The sequence below is a fragment of the Sabethes cyaneus genome, chromosome 3, assembly GCF_943734655.1.
Source record: "Sabethes cyaneus chromosome 3, idSabCyanKW18_F2, whole genome shotgun sequence".
Taxonomy (NCBI): Eukaryota; Metazoa; Arthropoda; class Insecta; order Diptera; family Culicidae; genus Sabethes; species Sabethes cyaneus.
In genome coordinates, this window is record NC_071355.1 from 3,817,144 (window position 1) to 3,839,004 (window position 21,861).

A 21,861-nucleotide genomic window follows, 5' to 3' on the forward strand; every position below is an offset into this window, starting at 1 on the left:
ATGCAACTGCCATATGGAGCGTTTGTAAAATTTGTGCGAAGTATTGTCTGTCTTTTGCACCCTTTTATAAATCTCCATTCTGCTTCACAGAAAGAATAAACATTCGCAGGTGGCAGCTCCATTTCGCACCCATAGCGATCTAGAAATCTATGTTGCCTCAGTTCATGATGTTATCAATCGTTTTATTTCGTAAAAGGTCAAATCAAACAATTTCTGTCGCATAATTTTATTCATGGAAATTATCAAAGCACAGCCAGATAATTAGAGAATCGAATTAGTTCTATCAAAATTTCCTTCTGCAACGAAATTTGTGTTAACAGCAAGGAGTTTTATCGGGCATGTTGAAAATTGCGATTCGATCAAAATAGTAAATTTTAAAAAATCAAGCCATTTACAAGATCAATCTTGCTGAAAGCCAAGTGACTTTGACCTGTAACTCAATCTTTATATGGATGGGTGCATATTCAGTTTTATGAATCAGTATAAACGTAGAATAAAGAGTTTTTTACTCGTTGGTCCAAGGTGATCAATTTCACCCGACTGATCAATTTCGCCCGAATCGACGGTACTATTTTAACTCTGACGTGAAGTGTAATTGCAAGTCCATATTGATGTCCCATTTTGAATCCAATTTAATGTCTAACTTAATTCCGAATTCGACTCCGATTTTAAGCCCATTTTAAGTACAATTCAACGTCCCATTTTAAGGAAATTTTCTAGGCAAACTTAATTCCTATTTTAACTAAGATGTGTAGGTTAATTTCAAGTCCAATTAATCTTTCATTTTAGGTCCACTTTCATGTCTAATTGAAATCCTATTTCAAGACTAATTTTAAGCGCGTCCAAGTTAGTGTCCCATTTTAAGTTCAGTTTCAAATCTAATGTAATTTCCTCTTTCAAGGCCAGATTCTCGTCAAACTTAATTCCTATTTTAACTCCGTTTTGAAGTTCAACTTCAAACGAATCTAATTAATGTCCCATTTTAAGTACAAATTCAAATTTAATTTAGGTCCAATTTCATCGCCGATCTAGCTTTGAGCAAAATTTCAAATTTCAATTATAAGTGCAAATTGAAGTCCAATATCTAGTCCGATTTCAAGTTAAATTCTAGTCCAATTTCAACACTGATTTCGAGTCCAATTTCTCTTAATGTACGACCAACCCGTAGCAATCGCACCGCGAATTTCGATCCCGATCAGGTCAAGTCACTTGCATGGGCAGGGTAGGGAAAAAAGAAACCCCACACACTACACCCAGCCGGGCCCGCATTGAGGCGGCGATGACGCTGGTAACGCGATTCACCAAGCAGGCAGGCAATGCTCGCAGAGCAAAGGAACAATGACCTCCCATCGAAAGGGAATCGGAAAACGGAAACCAACCAACCAACCAACCAACGACCGAAAAGTAACTTTCCTACTTACTTATATAATTCTCGCCGAGATGTCCTTGCTGCAGCAGCACCAGCTTGGACGGCATGGATGCCGCCGTAGGCTGGGACGTCTGCGGGGTTGGCGCCACCACCGTTGTCGTCGCCGACGCGGACGACGACGACGACGTTAGACCGTTGCTATGGGCTGTTGCCATGCTGCTGGCGCTGATGAGCGTTGCACTGGGAGCCGGGTTCGGGGCAGGATGCAGCAGCTGATGGTGGAACGCTTGCCCCAGGTGATGACTGCTATGGCTACCGTTTACGGATGTGGCACCAGTGACCGAAGGCTGTGCGTAACTATGGATCGGGATACTGCCGGTGCCGTTCGCGAGTACCGCGTGGCCGTTATGGCTAGCGCTTAGATTAATGGTGTAGGTGTGATTGTTGCTGCTGCTGTTGCTGTTACTGCCGTTACCGCCGTTGCTGCTACTGATTATGATATTGTTGTGGTTTTTAAAACTAGTGTTGTTGTTGATGATTATGCTATGGTTGCTGCCGACACTACTGGCAGCACTGATTGCACTACCGCTGCTGTTGGTGTTGCTCTGGTTGGAGCCGTTGCCAGAGGTGATGATGTGATGTTGTTGTTGCTGCTGCTGCTGCTGCGATTGTTGATGCTGATGCGCCAAATGTTGCTGCAGGATGAGCTGATTGGCTTCCAACGGGATCGTCGAAAGCACCATACTGGAGCCGACAGACGACAGTGCGTCTAACTGGCCTGAATTCGAACCAGGAACTGACAAGGATTCCACTGTAATGTGCCCACCGATTACTGTTCCAGCACCACCACCACCGCTGCTGTTACCATCACTATCGTTCCGGGCAGCAAGATGTCGCTCCGGGGACATTCTGAAACAGGATAGAAACAGAGAAAAAAAAAACAGAATATTAAGCCTGAGTGGAATGCAATTTAAAAACGATTTGCAGAACAAAAAAAAGTGTCGTCACTCTGCGAGTAATTAAACCTACTGCCTGTCTCCGACGGGCGGACGAAGATTTGCAAATGGACATTGAAACTGCGAAAAATTGAATCGATTTAATAAAAGACACGGATCCCGGTCTAAAGCGTTCGCTTTCTACACATCCTCTCCGGTCGATTTTTGTTCTCCTGTAGTCGTGTATTTTCGACAAGTATGCTAATGTTTCATCCATTCCATCATTTTGCTTGTGCCTGTATTGGTATGCAGTCATTTCGCCATTCGCTTAGCTCGTGTGAAATAGGTTTGTTTATTTCTCAACATTGTTTATTTCCTACTCTCGCACACCTACGTTCGGGTTGGCTCTACCTACACTGTACACACTAGCATATTCCAGCGAAATCTCGCCACGATCATCGCGAACCGACCGACGACAGTCCACACAAGAACAAAACCGAAAAAGGGGATTATTGTTGTGGACCACTGACTGCTGGCGCTGGCTGGCTGGTGGTGCTGTAGGTCACAAACGAACAGCCTACTGCCTGCCTGCCTGTCAAAACGGTTCGGTCGTCCTGGTGATGGTCGTATCGTAACAATAAACAGAACCGCAACGCTTCGTTCCCCTTCGTGCTCAACAACAACACGACAGCTGCCTGATGTGGGGAAGGACGCTCTTTACACTCATCACTAGTGCTACTTGACCTTGACCTTCTTTCCTAGAGACGGAAAGCTACTGCAGTTTGTTGTTGTTGGTGGTGTTGCCATTGTAAAAAGGTTGCCTAGGATCACCGACCAAACAACATCCAAGCAGGCAAGCAAGCGAACGCTTCCGCTGCGCCCGCTTGGATTGGATTTGGGATTGGGATTGGGGGTGCTTCGGTATGTATGTCACTTTTTTACGAGGTTATTTATTGCATTTGTTTACGTTGGCAACCGAATGGGCGAAAATGACCGTACTAAATTCGAACCATTTTCGGGAATGGATGAACGTTTTCTAAACCGGTTCACCAAGCTCGTAAAACGTAAGCCTTTTTTTGCTTCTTTCCCATTTCATTACACAAGAAGCGGGTGCGGGTTTTCGTTCAACCCCTTCGACGGACGATCCGTGTAAGTGTGAACTAAGCACTTATCCATAAGCTAATAATACATCGGTAGCTACATATCGCGGCTGATCGAAAGTGATTACCAACATTGTCGCCGTGTTTCGTCCCTGGCACAACGTCAGCAATTAATCTTTATGGCAATAAAGCTAGCTGCTTACAACAAGAGACCTGACTGGTGACCGATGTGAGTAATTTCGATTCAAGCATTCTCCAGTACTCACTCGTAACAAGTACTACTGCTTGATACCACTTTATTTTCCATCAACTTTAAAGGGTGCTACAATCGAAAGTTGGTCGTGCATTTTGAAAAACCTGAACACCCCTCATTTTGTGGGTATCTCTATCATTTATTTTGACATTCGCTTTTACCAGTCGTCAAAATGGCTTCCAAGCAAGAGCAATAAAGCAGCAAAATCCAAGTTACTGGGCACGACCCAAAATTGACCTCGAAATTGGAATTAAATTGGACTTCAAATTGGGCTTAATGTCGGACATGCAATTGAACTTCACATTAGACATTAAATTAGACTTGAATTTGGACTAACATGAACTTGAAGTTTTACTTCAAACCGGACATGGACATAAACTCAGACAGCAAGTTTTACTTGAAAAGAATTGACATGTTTCGTCTCGTACTTTCACACGTTTTCTGTCCCGTTTTTTCTCTGTTTGATCCATATCTTCTTAATTTCTGCACCGTTTTATGGCTTTTATGGTTTTTACTCTCGCTTTCTTTCCGTTTTTCCCCTTTTTTCCTATTGCATTGTTCCGTTTTACTTCGTTTCCTGTCCCATTTTTTCTTGTTTTCACTCCTCATTTTCTTTCGTTTCCAGTTTTCGTCCTTTTCCAACTCCTTTTATCTCCTTTTCTTCTCGTTTCTCATCCTCATCTATTCCGTTTCCTTTTTTTTGATGCCCCGTTTTTAATCTCCCGATTTCCTCTTCCGTTGTCGTTGTATCTTTTTCTTTAGTCTAGTTTTTCCTGCTGTTCTTTCCTTATTTCCCCGGTTTTGTCCCATATTTGTCCCTATTTTTCTCGTTTAACCTATTTGGCCGGTTTCCTTCGTTTCCTCTATAGGTAGCTTTCTTTTTTCTCTTTCGTTATTCTTCATATCCATATTGGTTTCTCTGTGGTGCACCGTTTTTCCGACTTTTCTGTCCCGTTTATTCTGCTTTTGACTCCCTTTTTCCCTTTCCTTTCCGGTTTTCCTTTCCCATTTTTCTCTTCCCTTGTACCTTTATCTTTTTAAATCGTCGTTTCTCTCTCTCGGCTTTACTTCTTTCTGTTCACTGTTTCCTCTCTCTGTTTTTTTCCTTTTCTCGCCTTTTTTGCCCTTTTCCTAAATCCTCGTCTTATTTTCCATATTTTGGCGGCTTTTTAAGTGATTTTTTGTCAGGTTTGTTTTTACTGTTTTTTTGCCATTTCTGTCAAATTTTTCGTTTTTGTTTCGTTGTCATTCTGTCGGCAAGTTTTGCCATCATTTCAACGCATTTTCGTCGTCTGTTCGTCTTATTGCTCTTCTCTTCGTCATGTTTGTGTCATCTATTTGCCTCCTTTTCGTTATCTTCACCGCCGTTTTTTCATCGTTTTCTGTCATCTTTACTTCACATTTTCGTTCTCTGTTTGTCATCGTTTTTTGCATATTATATCAGCTTTTTAACTCTTTTTGTTTCTGTCCAAGAATCGTTTCGTCGTCATGGTCATTAATCGTTCCTCTTTTTTGTCTTTTTTTGCTTTTTACGTCTTTTTGTTTCCATTTCTTGTCCCGTTTCGACTTTTTTTCTGCCTTTATCCTCTTTTTAATTTCCTTTCTATCTAATCTTTCGTTTTCTGTTTCGTTCTTTCCCCGCATTCGTCCCGTGCTGGTTTTCTTTTTCGTTTATTTTTTGTCTTCCGAAATCGGAAATTAAACGTGACCTAGAATTGGAATTTAATTAGACTTGAAATTGGGCTTAAAATTGGTCGTGCAAATAAGCTTGAAATAAGCAAATAAGCTAGGCATTAAATACGAATTGAATTTGGACTAATTTGAATACACATTTAACTTCTTTTCTGGTCCGTTTTCTCTCTTTTCTAATGCCGTTTTTCCATATATTTTTTCTTCTTTGCACCGTCCTCATGGCTCTAGCTTTCCTTCCGTTTTTCTTTATTTCCTGTCGTATGCTTTCTTGTTTTCACTCGATTCCTGTAATTTTGTTCCCGCTTTTCTGTTTTCTTTTCTGTTTTTATTTCTGTTATTATTTCATTTCCTTTCCTTCTCGTCTTTAGTCTTCGTCTATTCTGTTTTTCCACTTCGTGATGCCCCGTTTTTCCGATTTTTCTGTAACGTCTATTCTGCTTTTGATTCTTTTTTTTCCCTTAGCTTTTCGGGTTTTCTTTTCGCTTCTCATTTCCCCGTTTTCCTACTTTTACATCTTTTCCCCGCTTTCCTCGTTTCCTTTCTCGGTTTTTTTTTCTCTCTTTCAAATATTGCTTGTAAATATTAGCAGTTCCCTTTTGGTTTCACTCGTTTGCTGTTCTCTCTCGTCTTAACTTTTTTTCTGCTTGCTGTTTCCTCTTCATCTTTTTTTCCTTTTCTCTTCTTTGCTTGTCCCGTTTTTAGACTTTTTCCCGAGTCCTAAAGTTTCGCTATTGCATTTTTCATCTTTTTTCTTGCGTTTTTGCTTTTTTCCTGTCACGATTATTTTTTCCCGTTTACATTTTTTTTACTGGTTTTCGTCTTATTTTCTCTTTTTGACTGCTTTTCGATCTCATTTTTCGTTTTCGTCTGTTTCGATCTCCCTCTTATTATCTCCTAGTATTCCCGCATTTGTCCAGTGCTGGTTTTCTTTTCCGTTTAATCCTTTTGGTCTTCCAAAATTCGTTTTAATTCGTTTCTTCTTCTTTGCTGCACCTCGCCTTTCTTCCGTTTTACCCCTTTTTCTACCGTTTTTCTTTCACTTGTTCTTCCGCTTTTCTGCATTTCCTGTTCCATTTTTTCTCTTGTTTTTCTCGGGTTTTTCCTTTGTGTTCTGTTATTGCTTTCCGTTTTCCACCTTTTCTCTTCTCTTTTTTACTTTTTTCGTTTCCAAATTTCGTCTTTTTCTAACTCTTTTTATCTCCTTTCCTTCACGTTTCAAGTCTTTTTCTATTCCATTTTTCCTCTTTGTGATACCCCGCTTTTCCGATTTTTCTGTTACGTTTATTCTGCTTTTGACTCTCTTTTTCCATTCAAGTTTTCCTTTTCAATCTCCTGATTTTCCACTGTTCCATTTTTCGTCTTTTTTCTTGCGTTTTTCATTTTTTCCTCACGATTTTTTGACCCGTTTCCACTTTTTTCTTTCTTTCCATCCTGGTTTTCGTCTTTTTCTTCTTTTTGACTACTTTTCGATCTTATTTGTCATTTTCGTCTGTTTCCTGATATTTCCGCATTTTTCCCATGCTGGTTTTCTTTTTCGTTTAATCCTTTTTGTGTTCCAAAATTAAACATTAAATTTGACTTACAACCTTAAACCTTAAATTGGAATTAAATTGAACTTGGAATTGGGCTTAAAGTCGGGCACGCCATTGAGCTTGACATTGGCCATTAAATTGTATTTGAATTCGGACTGATTTGATCTTGAAGATTTACTTTCAGTCGGACACTAAGTTTATGTCCCGTTTTTTCTCTTTTTCAGTGCCCTTTTTCCACTTTTTGATCCGGTTCTTCTCTCTTTCTGCACCGGTTTTTTAGTTTTTACTTTCGCTTTCTTTCCGTTTTTCCTCTTTTTCTCTTTTTCTTCCTCTCTTCCTGTTTTTCTGTCACGTTTTTCCTATTTCATTATTCAGTTTTCCTTCGTTTCCTGTCCCATTTTTCCTTGTTTTTACTTAAGTTTCTCACTCGTTTTCTGTTATTTCTTTCCCGTTTTGCATCTTTTCTCTTCTTCTAGTTCTTTCGTTTCCAGTTTCCACCTTTTTCTAACTCTTTTTATCTCCTTTACGTCTCGCTTTTCGTCTTCGTCTATTCCGTTTTTCCGACGTTTCTGTCGCGTTTATTCTGCTTTCGAATACGTTTTTTAAAAAGGAAAACCGGAAGGGAAAGGTTTTTCTTTTTAATTTCCTGTTGTATTTTTTCTTTAGTCCGTTTTTTCTGCTGTTCTTTTCGTCTTTCCCCGTTTTTGTCCCATCTTTCTTCGTCTATTTCCCGTTTGATTTCTTTTTCTCGTTTTCTCTATTGGTTTTCTCTTCCGCTTTTCTTCAATTCGGTTTTTTCTTGTTTGCTGTTCCGTATTATCTTTCTTGTCTCGTTTTTCTCTCTCATCTTTTCTGTTTTCTGCCCGCTGTTTTCTCTTCCTCATTTTTTTGTTTTTTCTCTTCTTTAGAAACTTTTTGTTTGCTCTTTTTCCGATTCCTGAAGTTTCTCAGTTCCTTTTATCGCCTTTTTTCTTGCGTTTTCATCTTTCCTTTCTCGTTTCTGCCATTTTTTGTTCAATTTCGACTTGTTTCTTTTTTTTCTGTCCTGGTTTACGTCTTTTTCCTCATTTTAGATTCTTTACTCTGCTCTTTTTACGTGTTCGCCTGCTTCGTTCTTTCAATTATTATCTCCTGCTTTTTCTCCTTTTGTCCCGTTCTCGTTTTCTTTTCAGTTTAATCCGTTTGATTTTGTCCGTTTAATTTTGTCTTCCGAAATAGGAAATTAAATTTTACTTAATATTAAACCTAAAACTGGAATTAAGTTGAACTTGAAATTGAACTTAAAGGCGGACATACAATTGAGCTTGACATGCAATTTGCCATTAAATTACACTTGAATCTGAACTGATTTGAGCTTGAAGATTTACTTCCAGCCGGACTTGAACATGAAATCTAACACCAAGTTTCACGTAAAATTAGAATTGACATGACATTGATAAGACAGTTCGTTCGTCTTATTCTCTCACACATTTTACTTCTTTTCTGTTTCGTTTTTTCTCCTTGTCAGTGCCGTTGTCCCACTTTATGATCTGTTTCTGTTTCTTTATCTGCACCGATTTTTTTCAAGGCATTTACTCTTGCTTCCGTTTTTCCCTTTTTCTCTCGTTTTTCCTATTTCATTGTTCCGTTTTACTGCATTTTCTGTTACATTTTTTCTCCTGTTTTTCTCGTGTTTTTCACTCGTTTTCTATTATTGCTTTCTCGTTTTTCGTCTTTTCTCTTCTCTTTTTCCCTTATCTTCGTTTCGCCCATTCTCGTTTGTCGTCTGTTCCGTTTTTCCTGTTTTTGATCTAAAATTTAAAAACTTCAGGCTCTTTTTGATGCCGTCGTTTCTCCGATTTTTCTGTCACGTTTATTCTGCTTTTGATTCCCTTTTCCCTTTCCTTTCCGATTTTCCTTTTTAACATCCCGTTTTTCTCTTCCGTGGTATCTTTTTTTAGTCATTTTTTTTCTGCTGTTCTTTTCTTCTTTTCCGATCTTTCCCCGCTTTTTTCGTTTTCTTCTCTCGGTTTTCTTTCGATTCTTTCTACTACTTTCTGCCCGCTGTTTCTTCTCTCTCTCTTTTTTTCGTTTTCTCTTCTTTTCAGGTCCCGTTTTTTGCCTTTTCCCAAGTCGTGAATTTTCTCTGTTCCGTTTTTCGTTTTTTTTCTTGTATTTTTCTTGTTTTCCTGTCTCGTTTTTTTGTCATTTTTTGTCCCGTTGGCTATCTCATTTTAGTTTTGTCTGTTTATCCCGTCTATCCCGTGCTTCTTTTCCGTTTACCCTTGTATTTTCGGTTTTGTTACTCTCTCAATTTTTTCTGTCGCATTTCTCCGCTTTTTCTCTGGTTACTTCTATTACTTGTTTTCTATTTCACAGTTCCGTATTTTATCGTTTCCTGGCCCATTTTCTTGTTTTCACTCATGTTTTTCACCCGTTTTCTGTTTATTTCTTTCCCATTTTCCATCTTTTCTCTTCCCTATTTCCTTTTTTCCGTTTCCAGTTTTCCAGCTACCAATTTCTTTTTCTAACCCTTTTAAACTCCGTTGCCGTTTTTCGTTTCGTTATTTTTTTCCGCTCGTTCTTCTTTTATCGTTTTCTCTTTCTATTCGTTTTTCTGTTTTCTATTTTCTTAGTTTCCTGTCCTATTTTTTATTATTTCCATTTCTGTTTTTTCTCATGTTTTTCACTCGTTTTGTGTTATTTCTTTTTTTTCATTTTCCTTTTTTTCATTTACAGCCATGGGTTTTCTTCTAGCTCTTTTTATCTGCTTTCCGTTATTCTTCTTTTTCTATTCCGTCTTTCATTTCTCTGTCTTTTCTGTTACGTTTATTCTGCTTTTGATTCCTCTTTTCACTTTTCCTTCTGACTTTCCTTTTTAAGCTCCCGTTGTAAACAACTCTTCTTTAGTCCGTTTTTCCTACTGTTCTTTTCTTCTGTTCCCGTTTCTGTTCCCAGCTTTCTCCTTTGACTTCCTTTTCTTGTTTCAAATTTCGTTTCTTGTTTCATTTTTCACTCCCGCCTTTTCTTTTTTCTGCTCGCTGTTCCCTCTCTCCTTTTCTCATCTTTTCATGTCTCGTTTTTTGCCCTTTTCCTGAATCCTGATTTTCCTCTGTTCCTTTTTTTTTGTTTTTTTTTCTGGCGTTTTTCCTCTTTTTCTATGTTGTTTGATGTCATTTTTTGTTTCGTTTTTTTTTCGTCTGTCGTGGTTTTTGTCTTTTTCCACTTTTTAACTTCGTTTCTAACCCGCTTTTCATTTTCGTCTCTTCCATTCCTCCTCTTGTTATCTCCTGCTTTTCCCCATTTTGTCCTGTTCTGGTTTTCCGTTTTACTTATTATGTAAAAAAGCAAAGCCATGGGTTTAAACGTCCCAACCAGCAATGTAAGTATTATTGCACTTTTATGGCAGTTTTTGTGACCAATTGTGAAAAATTGGTCTTAAATGCCATCATAAGAGTGTAATAAAACCCAAATTGTTACTTGGGGTCCTTAAAGACCTGGCCCTTTAAAGACGAAGTCTAACGACGTCAAAGCAGATTTCAGGCAGCTTCCTAAACAGAAGTTTTATGCGGCAAGCGAAAGGGAAATGCTGATAGACATTTTCAAGCAAATGGAACAATCGAGGTTCACTAAAAACTGACAGATTTGGCAGGTTATCTGTACCTGTGACTTGAGAAGCGACATTTTCTTGGACCTGGGATTGACTTACAGTAAATTTACAACAACTGTAGACAATTGTCCGCTATTGCTGTTGCAATTGTTCTGTGCTGTTTTAGCCGGATTTGGCATCCTGCCATTATGGATTACAAAGGCCATGAAATGGTATGCCGCCAGCAACCTACTGGTTGGTGTTCAAGCACAAGAACCCTCCTAACTGCCCAGAGCTGTGCCTAATTGAGAAACAATGGACCAGCATCATGCAGAACCTGTTAAAAGCCAAACAGGGCGTCCTGTGACGAACAAAGTGAACAAGAGGATTTACAGATTTTAAATTATTTGAAATTTAGAAAGAAAAATAATTAGATTTTTAGTAGAAAATTCAGTCAATTTATATCACATTCTTGTTTGACCAAACTCCGACCGTAGCATCCTTTAGCTTGAGAAAGACCCAAGGTATAATAATGATATACAAACTGCGCGAGGAGAAGAAGGAAAAAACCGATCGAGCCACCAACCGGCAGTAATAAAGAGAAAGGTCGCTTGCACATAAATGCCTACATTGCAAGCCGGTTTCGATCAAAAACTGGTTCAGCGCAAATTTGCGCGACGTTGTTGTTGTTGTTGTTTATTAAGTAATTTGGATTCGCCGGCTCTGGATGGTCTGCTATGCTCACGGGCACACTGACGCGCCCGGATCACGGTACAAGCTGCGGAACCAAACATTTAGCTAATTGTATTGATACAATGTAGCTTTGATTTGTATTTAATTTTGATGCATCCACTTAAATTAATGTAAATAGGTGGGATTCAACTATTTTATTTTAGAAATTATTTGCAGGTAAACTCATTTAAGAGTGCACATAAACATATTCTCAAGTGATTTCTTAAACTATTTATGTCAGTGAGATTCAAGTATAAGTGTCAGTAAAATAAAGCACGGTAGCTTTATTTCTATCTCCATCGAGTCTGCACTGTTAATTATTTTCCTTGGAAATTCTTTAAAAATAAGTTTTTCATACTTAGCTCATGTTGGCTGCGTTTTACAGGAATATATAATTCTAGGCGATTATTGAAGGACTGAAAATACACGTTTTTGCAAAAGATTGCAAATCTCTAGGAGCGTTCCTTACAAAGTTATCGCTATTGGCTCGTGAAGTTAAGGAAAAATAAAACATAAATAAGTGATAACTTTGTAAGGACAGGTCCTAGAGGTTTGCAAAAACATGTGTTTTGAATCTTTCAATAATCGCCTAGAAGCATATACTCTTCTAAAATGCAACCAACATACGCTAGATATAAAAAACTTATTTTTAAAGAATTTCCAATTTGAAGTGCTGATTTCATAAATCCGCTTACCCTATTTTACCCCTTGGGCTCGTGAAGCTATGAAAATTTAAAGCTTAAATATGCGATAACTCAGCAAGTAAAGGTCCAGGAGATTTGCGGTCTTCTGCAAGAACGTGTATTTTGAGAGTTTCGATAATTTCCTAGAACATTGTATTCTTGTAAAATGCAACTAAGAAAAGCTAAGCACGAAAAACCAATTTTTAAAGAAGTTTTGAAGAATATGCCCTATAGTTCAGCACTCGATAAAGATAGACATTTTATTTCTTCAGCAAAGTTGCTGGTTTTTACAATATTTACAACTTTGCCGAAGAAATTATGTCTATATTTCCTAACACAAAAAAGTATTTTTTTTTATTTTCATTACAGTAAGCGATGACTAACTTTTGACAGTTTTAGATTAAGGGGAATATTCATAGAAACAAAATTGCTGAAGACCATAAATGATAAAATGAAGGCAAACAACACTAGGAAAAACGTTCCACTTTTCGCCCTTTTGGACTACTGTGCGATGGCACTGAGGAAAAACTTTTGACTCCAAATTTTCCAATTAAATCAATTTCTAGCAAAACTGCCTACCGTAATCTATGATATATTAAAACAGGTCATACTTTCCGAAATTCCGCCCTATTTTAGTCACCAGGGGTAGTGTTTTTTTATTGCCAACTCTCACGCTAGTAGCAACCATACTAAATAACTCTATACCCCAACAACTGAAAGGGTTCCTATTATTCAAACGAAGAAATACAAGGTATTTTCGCTGTGTGCATTTAATATTTAAATAGTGAACCTAGCTTTTTATAGGGACCTTTCCTATAATAACTTATTCTCACCTTACAACGTCCAATTCGTCCGTGAAGCATGAAAAGAGCACAACTCTTTAATTAGTGCCTCGACCAAACACATCACCGGCTGGTGTTTGTTTAACCCGACCTGTTTCTGTAGCAACAATGTTGCATTTCGATATATTTTTATATAAGTACTACATACATTCATATAAGTGGGCATCAATGTCGTGTGTAAATACTGACAAATCGACGTAGCAACCGGGAACTTTTCGGAAGAAGGAGAACAATTTCTGTCATTAAATAATAGCAACCAGACAGCAGTCAGCGCAGCCAGCGGTGGGCTTCATATAGCGAAAGCTATTTGTGATTTTTGAGGTTACGCCATCGAGCGGGCGGCCGCGAGCCTACGACGATTAGCAGCTATTCTGTTCTGTTGGTAGCACTTCCATGGCAACCATGTGTTCGTGTGCTCATGAAACTACAGGCACACGGTGGTAGGTAATATAACCTGGCTGCCAAAGAAAATGTTACAAAATTTTGTTGTTTCTCACAAACAGTTTAATTGATTCATTCTTCATTTAAAGTGTGTCATTTGTCATTTTACTCGAAAACCTACGCCAAATCCCGGCCCGTCACAATCGATTCGATCGAGAATTCGCTTTGCATCTCTATGACAACCCGAATGCGGACGGTCGGTCGGTCGTCCGGGCGGCCCAACGACCTAGAGAAAACAAACAAACCGAGTCGCGGTGCTGAAGTGAAGTGCCATCACATACTTCCGTCCGTTTCCGGCCCGAAGGTCAAACGTCACTCGCGCGGTTGAACCCGCAAGCCAGCACCGGACGGCGGACGGGAGCAGCCAAAAACGGAGCCGCTTTTGACAGGTGCGCGTCATCAACCAACGCCCTCTTTAGGCTGTGCGTTGTGACGACGTTTTTTTAACCGGAAAAGCAGGCGGCAAAAACGCACGGATGGTGTAAAAACTGTACCCACCAGGCACCAGGCTAGCAGTGGTATGTGATTGATTTGAAATTATAAACAATTTGCGACTATTATTATTGCTGGTATCCGTCGTTCCTATGTGTTTCTGTGAAGGCGGTTCCCGCCTGTCATCTTCCCCCTTCGCAAACACAGTGCCGCCAGTACGGGACTGCTGTTTTTGTTTTATTGAAAATTTTATTAAACCTAAATGGCCGTTCAAGCGTGACTTCGTATTTAGTGTGCTGGTGTATTGCCGATTGGAGTAGGATCGAAATGCGCGATTCAACGAAAAGACTCAAGCTCGATTCGTTTGTAGATGGGTTGTATGAGAGAACGCCACGTTGAATAATGCATCCTCTAATTCGTTGCATGCTTTCAGGTCGGGCTACGGTAAAAGGAAACAAAAGCTCAGCTTTTGTTTGTAGTTTTCCATCGCATGGATACCACTTTTTGTGCTCCCAGTTTCAGTCTTCTATTTTCCAACGAAAAAAAAATCCCCAAGGAACGGGGCTTTTACTAAGCCGAATCCTATCCCCGCTCCCAGCATTTTGATTTTCATGTGACACACATCTGTCACCACTATTCCTGCTGCCTGGTGTGCTTGCATGCTTGCATGCAAGAGAGCCACTGCCAGTGCCACTGTAAGTGCGGTATACCTTGCAGGCGCGCGCGCGTTTGTCGCCTACATGTGCACCTTTCATACTGTCGTTTCATCATCGTCATCACCATCATCATCTGAGAAGGCCATGCTCCCGTGCTGTTCAATTTGTGCAAAGTGCACCCGGCACACTTGAACGGGTTCCTTTGATATTCTAATAAGGTGGTGGCAGGGCTCTGCACCAGCCCTGACCCTGCTTGACCTGCTTCGGCTGGTCGGCTGTGGCCGAATGGATGAGGATGGGCTTGGGGAGCTCCACTGGGAGAGTCACGTATAGTGATGGACAAAATGTTCATGTGTATGTAAGTGGAGCTGTTTTCCACGGAACTATGTACCCAGTAGGTTACTGTGGTAACGGAATTGTGTAACGTAAGATAGTTTTTCCAGGCCTCTTTTCCTGTTGATAAACTCCTGTATTAAGTACTTTCACGCCACGGTTAGAGAGGTAGATCAGCAATGTTTGTACCTAATTGTTACGGTGCTGTTTTATAAAAAGTGAAAATATGACGAAATAAGTTTTCTTTCATTTCATTAAATTAATATAGCCTCCCAGTTAGTTTCGACGTACGACGCTCGTGTCAGTAGAATCGTTGACAAGACCCATAATTGTCCTGTATTTTACCGGTCGGCCAGGAAATCAGTCAAGGTTTTTAATGCAATGACGTAATAATTTTAAAAACGCCATATAAATAACATCAAACGGATACAAATCCGGCTAAAACAGCACAGAGCAACCATGTTGCTACAGGACAGGTAGCATAAGTTTTTTTTGCAGGCATTCGTTCAGGCATTGTCTATCGGTCCCGGTCCCATGAAAATGTCACTTCTCAAGTCACAGCTGCTGATAACCTGCCAAAGCAACCAATTCTTGGTGAACTACGACTTCGTTTCATTCGCTTGAAAATGTCTGCCAGCTTTCCCCTTTCCGATTCCGTTTAAAACTTCTGTCCAGGAAGTTGTTTGAAGTCCACCTTGACCTAGGTTTCGCCGCCCATTACCACGCAGTCGAACGCTATCAGCAGCTTCCGGGATTGTAAATAATAAAATTTATAATTTTAATTTATAAATTTCATTAAAAAGGCATGCCTCATGAACTAAAAAACTCACAGATGGACTGCAGATGGACCTAGAAATAGCCCATTTCCTGCTGCACTCCAGAAAAAAAACAAAAAAGGAAAAATAAGACAGAAAGCGAACAAAGGAAAATTAGCACACCAGAAAAAACTGGACAAACGGAATAGAAAAATAGAAAAAAAGGCGCGAAAAAAGAATTTAAAAAACGTGACAGAATGGAAGGGAAAATGGTAGTGAAAAAAAAATTAAAAACAAAAAAAGGGGAAGAAGAAACGAAGGAAAATGAAGCAAAAAACGAGGAGACAGCACAATAAAAGATAAAGAACACAAAACTAGAGAAAATAAGGATAAAGAAAACGAAGAAATAAGAAATCCATTAAGAAAATGGGGCATAAAAAAAGAAAAGAAAAACGGACCAATGAAAATGGTAAAACGGAAAAGCAAAGAAGGGAAAAAGCGGAGAAGAAAGGCTGCAGGATAGAAAGAAAAACGATAAACAAACCATAGGAAACGAGAAAACAAATAAGGACAGAAAAGGAAAAAACGAGACAGGAAAAGAGGAAAAAATGAGCCTTAAATCGAGGCAAACGGAAGAAAAAAGTCCAAATACGAAACAGAGGAAAATGAGGACTCAGGAAAAGGGTGAACAAAACAAGAGAAAAAGAATAAAAGAAAGGAAACAGTGGAACAGCGGAAAAAAGAAAAAACGAGAGAGAAAACGAGACAATACCAGAACATACGATGTAAAAGAAGAGAAACCAAAAGGGGAAAAAGAACAGCGGGAGATAGGAAAAGAATACCGACAAAGGAAAAGAGGAAATCAGGAAAAAGAGGTCAAACGGAATATAAAAGGAGAAAGATGAGGCAAAAAATGGGAAAAGTAGGCAATTTTTTCTGTTTTACTTGTTTTTGACCGTGTCGCGGTCCAACGTAAATCACTTTTTGTTAAAGGTGGACGGGCGTTTGGTGAAGAACACTCGATGATATTTCGAAACTTGGATGTGGGGCCAAAAATATATTGCGTAGTTTAATTACTGAGTGGGACTTTAAACCACACTCTCCCGGTTTGCACCCAAGTGCTTTGACAATTAAACTATCAGTACACGACACCCTATATAAAGACAATCTCACATCTAGTTTCGACCATTTCAGTCTAACCATTCGTACGCACACACCATACGCTCCACCCGCCGACGGGTAAAAACATGAGTCCAAAATGAAGTCTAATTTAATGTCTAATTTTAAGTCCAATTTCTAGTCCAGTTTCAATCCAATTGCACCTCAGTTGTAATCGGCCGCTATTTTTGTGATATGTATTAATAGATTCGCCATCCTCTAATTACTTTGGCTTTTTCCAGGCCAAAACATTCTTCTGAAAGGTCAGATGCCCCATCTTTTGTTCATGTAACTACCGGTTGAAAGCCCCATTAAAAAGTATTAAATAAATAAATAAATGCAAAAAGTGGAAAAAACGCGAGAAAATATAAAAATTGACACGAAAAAAAAACGAACTAAAATCTTGACAGATTGGAAGACAGACGGGATATGAAAAGAAAAGGGGAAAAAGGAGGAAAAAAAGAGGGAAAACGAGAATAAAAAACGGGATAAAAAGAAGGAAAATGGAAAACCGAAAACAGAAAAGAGGAAAAACGGGACATATAAAGGGCGGAAAATTAAAACGGTAGCCGAAAAAGATAAAACGGAAAAGAAAAACATACCGTGACAAAATAAGGGAAATAACGAAACAGACGAAAACGAAAAACGGGATAGAAAATGCTTTAGAAAAAAGTCGAAAAAAGTCGGAAACTGGGATTGAAAAACTCGAAACGGGACAGAAAATGACAAAAAACAGGACAGAAACAGAAGAAAAATGGGCCAGAAAACGAAGGAAACCGTAAGAAACAAGCCAAAAATACGGAACGAAGGAGATTCAGGACTCAGGAAAATTAACACAATCAAAAAAGAGAACTGGAACGGAGAAAGAAAACACAGCGGGACAACCGACAGAGACAAAAGAAATGAGAAAATAGGTCAAACGAGTTATAAAAGGGGCAAATAAAAAGGTTAAATGAAAACTAAACAAAAATAGAAAAACAATAAAGAAAATGAAGAAATCCAGATAGAAAATGGAACAAAAAAATAGAAAAATGGGGCAAAATAAGAGAAAAGAAAAACGAACTTAAGAAAATGGTAAAACGAAAAAAGAAAATAAAATGAGGTAAAGCGGTAAGAGAAAAGCCATGAAGAAATCATAGGAAACGGGAACGAAAATGAAGACAAACTGGACAGAAAAGGAAAAAACGAGACGGGAAAAGAGGAAAAACGAGCCTGAAAACGAGGTAAAACGGAAGAAAAAAGTGAAAGTACGAAACAGAGGAAAATTATGGCTAAGAAAAAGAGCGTGAAAAAGGACACGAAAAGAAGAGCAAAGGAATAGCAAAAAAGGAAAGAGTGGAACAGGCAAGACAAGAACGGGAGCACACTGGGGCACGTGACCCTCCTTGTCTGTGAAATTTTATGCAAAACAAAATAATTTCTGTAAGCGCAGAAGTCCGCAGTTTTTATTTTAATCGGTCACTATCTTTGCGATATAGAAATTGATTGCGTGATAATAGTTCCAGTTTCAAGTCCTATTTCAAGTTCACTTGTAAATTTAATTTCAAGTTTAGCTTCAAGCCAATAAAAACTCTAGAATGGAACAAGAGGAAAAACGCGAGAAAAAGAAACTAAAATACGTCACGACAAAAAGAAAAACGAGCTAAAAATCTTGACAGAATGGAAGAAAAAAACGGGACATGAAAAGACAAGGGAAAAGAGGAGAAAATGGAGAAAAAAAGAGAGAAACGAGGAATAGAAAAAACGGAATAGAAAAGGATGAAAAGAAAAGAAGAAAAATGGAAAAACGAAGACAGAAAAGAGGAAAAACGGGACATAAAAAGGGGGGAAAATTAACACGGAAGATGAAAAAGATAAAACGGGAAAGAAAAGTATAACGTGACATAATAAGAAGAAGGACGAAACAGACGAAAACGAAAAACGGGATAAAAGGAGCGTTAAAAGAGACAAAAAACAAAAACTGGGACCGAAAAAATCGAAACAGAACAGAAAATGACAAAAAAACAGAGCAGAAACAGAGGTAAAATGGCGACCGAAAACGAAAAAAACCTTAAGAAACAAGACAAAAAACGGAATGGAGGAGATTCAGGACTCAGCAACATCAACACTATCAATCATAATCAAGAGAAAAGGAACGGAGAAACAGAATAGCGGGCAAAAAAATGAAAATCGATAGAGACGAAGAAAATGGCCGAATGGGTCAAAAGAGAAAAGAAAAAGGTACAACACTAGATAAAAACAAAAAACGAAGGAAAAATGTTAAAGAAAACGAAGTAAAATGAAGAAAAAAATGAAAAAGCGGAACTGAAAAAGAATAAAAAAATGGACTCAAGATGATTAAATGGAAAAGGAAAAAAGGTTAAACGGAACAGAAAAGAAAAAGGTAAAACGGAAGCGACAAACTAGAGAAAAGAATGAAAAAACGATAAAGTAACCGAAAAAATCCAGAAAGAAAAAATAAGAAAATGAGACAGAAAAAGAAAAACGGACTGAAGAAACTGGTTTAAAGGAAAAGAAACGAAAAAAAGCTAAAGTGGAAGAGAAAAACTAGAGAAAATAAAAAAAAAGATAAAGAATCGATAGGAAACGAGAAAAAACATGAAGATAAACTAAACAGAAAACGAAAAAAACGAGACAGGGAAAGAAGAAATACTAGCCTGAAAACGAGGTAAAGCGGAAGAAAAAGTCAAAATACGGAACAGAGAAAAATCAGGACTAAGGAAAAAGATGAAAAAACGAAAGACAGACATGAAAAAAAGACAAAAGGAATAGAAAAAAGGAAACAGTGGAACAGCGAAAAAAAACAAAAACGAAACAGAAAAAGAGGAAAAACTAGACGAGAACAGAATAAACGAGCGAAAAGAAGAGAGGTTTCTCTTCTTGTTCTTTTTTTAATTTAGAAGAAATAATTAAAATGTTAAAGGAAAGGAGGAAACTGGGGAAAAAGCGATCAAACGGGATATCAAAGGAGAAAATGGAACAAAAAATGAGAAAAAGTGGACAAGAAAAACAGGAAAAACGGATTAACGAAAAAGGTAAAACGCAAGAGACTAAAAAGGGACGCGAAACGAGAAATAAAAAAGGAAACTGAAAAAAGAGAGCCAACAATAGAATAAACATGGCAGAAAAGAAGCGAAAACGAGGCATCAAAATGAAGAAAAACGAAACAAACGAAAGCGAAAAACCAGAATAAAAGGAGATAAAATGAGTTAGAAAAAGACGGAAAATGCAAACGAAAAAGAGGGAAAGAAAGAACAAAAAGTTGGAATAGGGAAATGAAAATACCAAAAAACGAATAAAAGACATGAGGAAGGAAAAAAGGACTGAAAATAGGTGAAAAATGGGACAGGAATAGGAAACACAGGATAGAAAAAAGTAAACGAACGAATGGTACAGTAAAGACGAAGACACGAAAAACAAGACAAGAGTCCGTATCCATGTCCAGTTTTAAGTAAAACTTCTAGTTCAAATCAGTCCAAATTGAAGTCCAAGTCCAATATGAACTCTAATTTCTAGGCCAGTTCCAATCCAATTGCACCGGACAGTACTGAGTTTTCAACCTAATCGGCCGGTATTTTTGTGACTAGTAATAATAGATTCGCCGTCCTCCGATTACTCGCTTTTTCCAGACCAAAACATTCTTCTGAAAAGTCGGGTGTCACACCTTTAAGTTTATGTCTGTTGAATCTCTAACATTTTTGAATCATTTTTACTAAAAACTCGATGCGTTCACACTTTCTGGGAAAGTGTTTAGTATTATTGTGTATATCATTTGCATTGTTCTACAGATAAAGCAAGTGATTTGACGGGTTACTTTCAAGAAAGAAACTGTAAAAGATGTTAGTATAGAAACCTTGAATACATAAAGCTGACAAGAACTCTATTGCGACTTCCTTTCTCTTTTACGAAATTTTGTCTTATTCTAGAGTAGATTCTACATCTCTGGGTAACAACAACAGCAAATCCTGCTGTAAAGTAAAAGTTAATACCACGCCAGTCAACAAATTCGACCTGCATTTCGTTAAATCTAAAGAATCTGACTAAAGAAAAGACATTGGAGCTCAGTCACTCGCGGCCTCCTGTCATCATTAAACCTGATTTGCTCAACGATGATTGTTGTGCGTGACTCTGTTCAAAGTTGCTAGGAAAAGTTCGAACAATATTTTTTCGAGTTCAACGTTTAGGCAATATGAACTGTACGATATAAATTTGATTGCCTGGTGTTTTCGTTAGGCAGCACGGATCGATTTCGTGATGATACGGTGATATTTGTTGCCGTTTGCTTGCAGTCATTATTTTCTGTCGCGTTTATCGACTGATACTCCGCAAATTTTCGAGCAAAAGATTCAGAAGGTTTCATCGAGATTCATGTGCACTTGGTTTCGACGAACCGAAAATGAGTTACCTGTCACTTCTTTAGTCAGATTCTTTAGTTAAATCAAATCAAACATGAATGATAAAATGAGAAATGGGATGATCCTCCGGTATGTTTTCCAGTTCCACCGTTTGTTTGGGAAGGATTCTTTTCAGCAGCTTTGAAATGCTCAGTTGCAATTAGATAAACGACAATGTGTCCCCTTTTTTCTGAATCGATGTACTCGCCTTGTTCGGCACGGTTACAGCGCGGTACTGTTTTCGTATCAATTGGATTGAAGTCCAGCCCCAGGCCCAAGCCCAAGCCTAACTCTAAGTCTAAGTCAAACTCAAAGTCCAAGTTCAAGTCCAAGACCGAGTCCAAGTCCAAGACTGAGTCCAAGTCCAAATCAAAGACCCGATCCAAGTCAAAGTTCCAGTCCAAGTCCAATTCCAATTCCGAATCTAAGTACAAGTTCAAATCCAAGACCTAATGCAAGTCCAAGTACAATTCCAAATCCAATATCCAGTCCAAGTCCAAGTCCAAGACCCAGTGCAAGTCCAAGTAAAAGTCCAAATCAAAGACCTAGTCCAAGTCCAAGTTCAAGTCCCAGTCCAAGTCCAGGCCCAAGACCCAGTCTAAGTCCCAGTCCAAATCCAAGACCCAGTCCAAGTCCAAGTCCAAGTCCAAGTCCAAGTCCAAGTCCAAGTCCAAGTCCAAGTCCAAGTCCAAGTCCCAGTCCCAGTTCCAGTCCCAGTTCCAGTCCCAGTCCAAGACCCATTCCAAATCCCTGTCCAAGTCCAAGTCTAAGTTCAAGTCCAAGTCAAGGTCCAAATCCAAGACCCAGTCCAAGTTCAAGTTCAAGTCCAAGTCCAAGTCCAAGTCCAAGTCCAAGTCCAAGTCCAAGTCCAAGTCCAAGTCCAAGTCCAAGTCCAAGTCCAAGTCCAAGTCCAAGTCCAAGTCCAAGTCCAAGTCCAAGTCCAAGTCCAAGTCCAAGTCCAAGTCCAAGTCCAAGTCCAAGTCCAA

The 21,861-nt window shown here is 38.7% G+C and overlaps 1 protein-coding gene across 5 annotated transcripts in view; it reads right to left on the minus strand.

The window, feature by feature from the left end:
• The window catches only part of LOC128743373 (uncharacterized), a 146,225-nt gene that overhangs the window by 35,536 nt on the left and 88,828 nt on the right, over positions 1-21,861 (minus strand). For all 5 annotated transcript variants that reach the window (XM_053839931.1, XM_053839934.1, XM_053839933.1 and 2 more), the window contains one exon: positions 1,422-2,278. In XM_053839931.1, the coding sequence (XP_053695906.1) occupies positions 1,422-2,277 (856 nt within the window). In that variant the 5' untranslated portion in view covers position 2,278. The remainder of the gene's footprint in view (positions 1-1,421; positions 2,279-21,861) is intronic.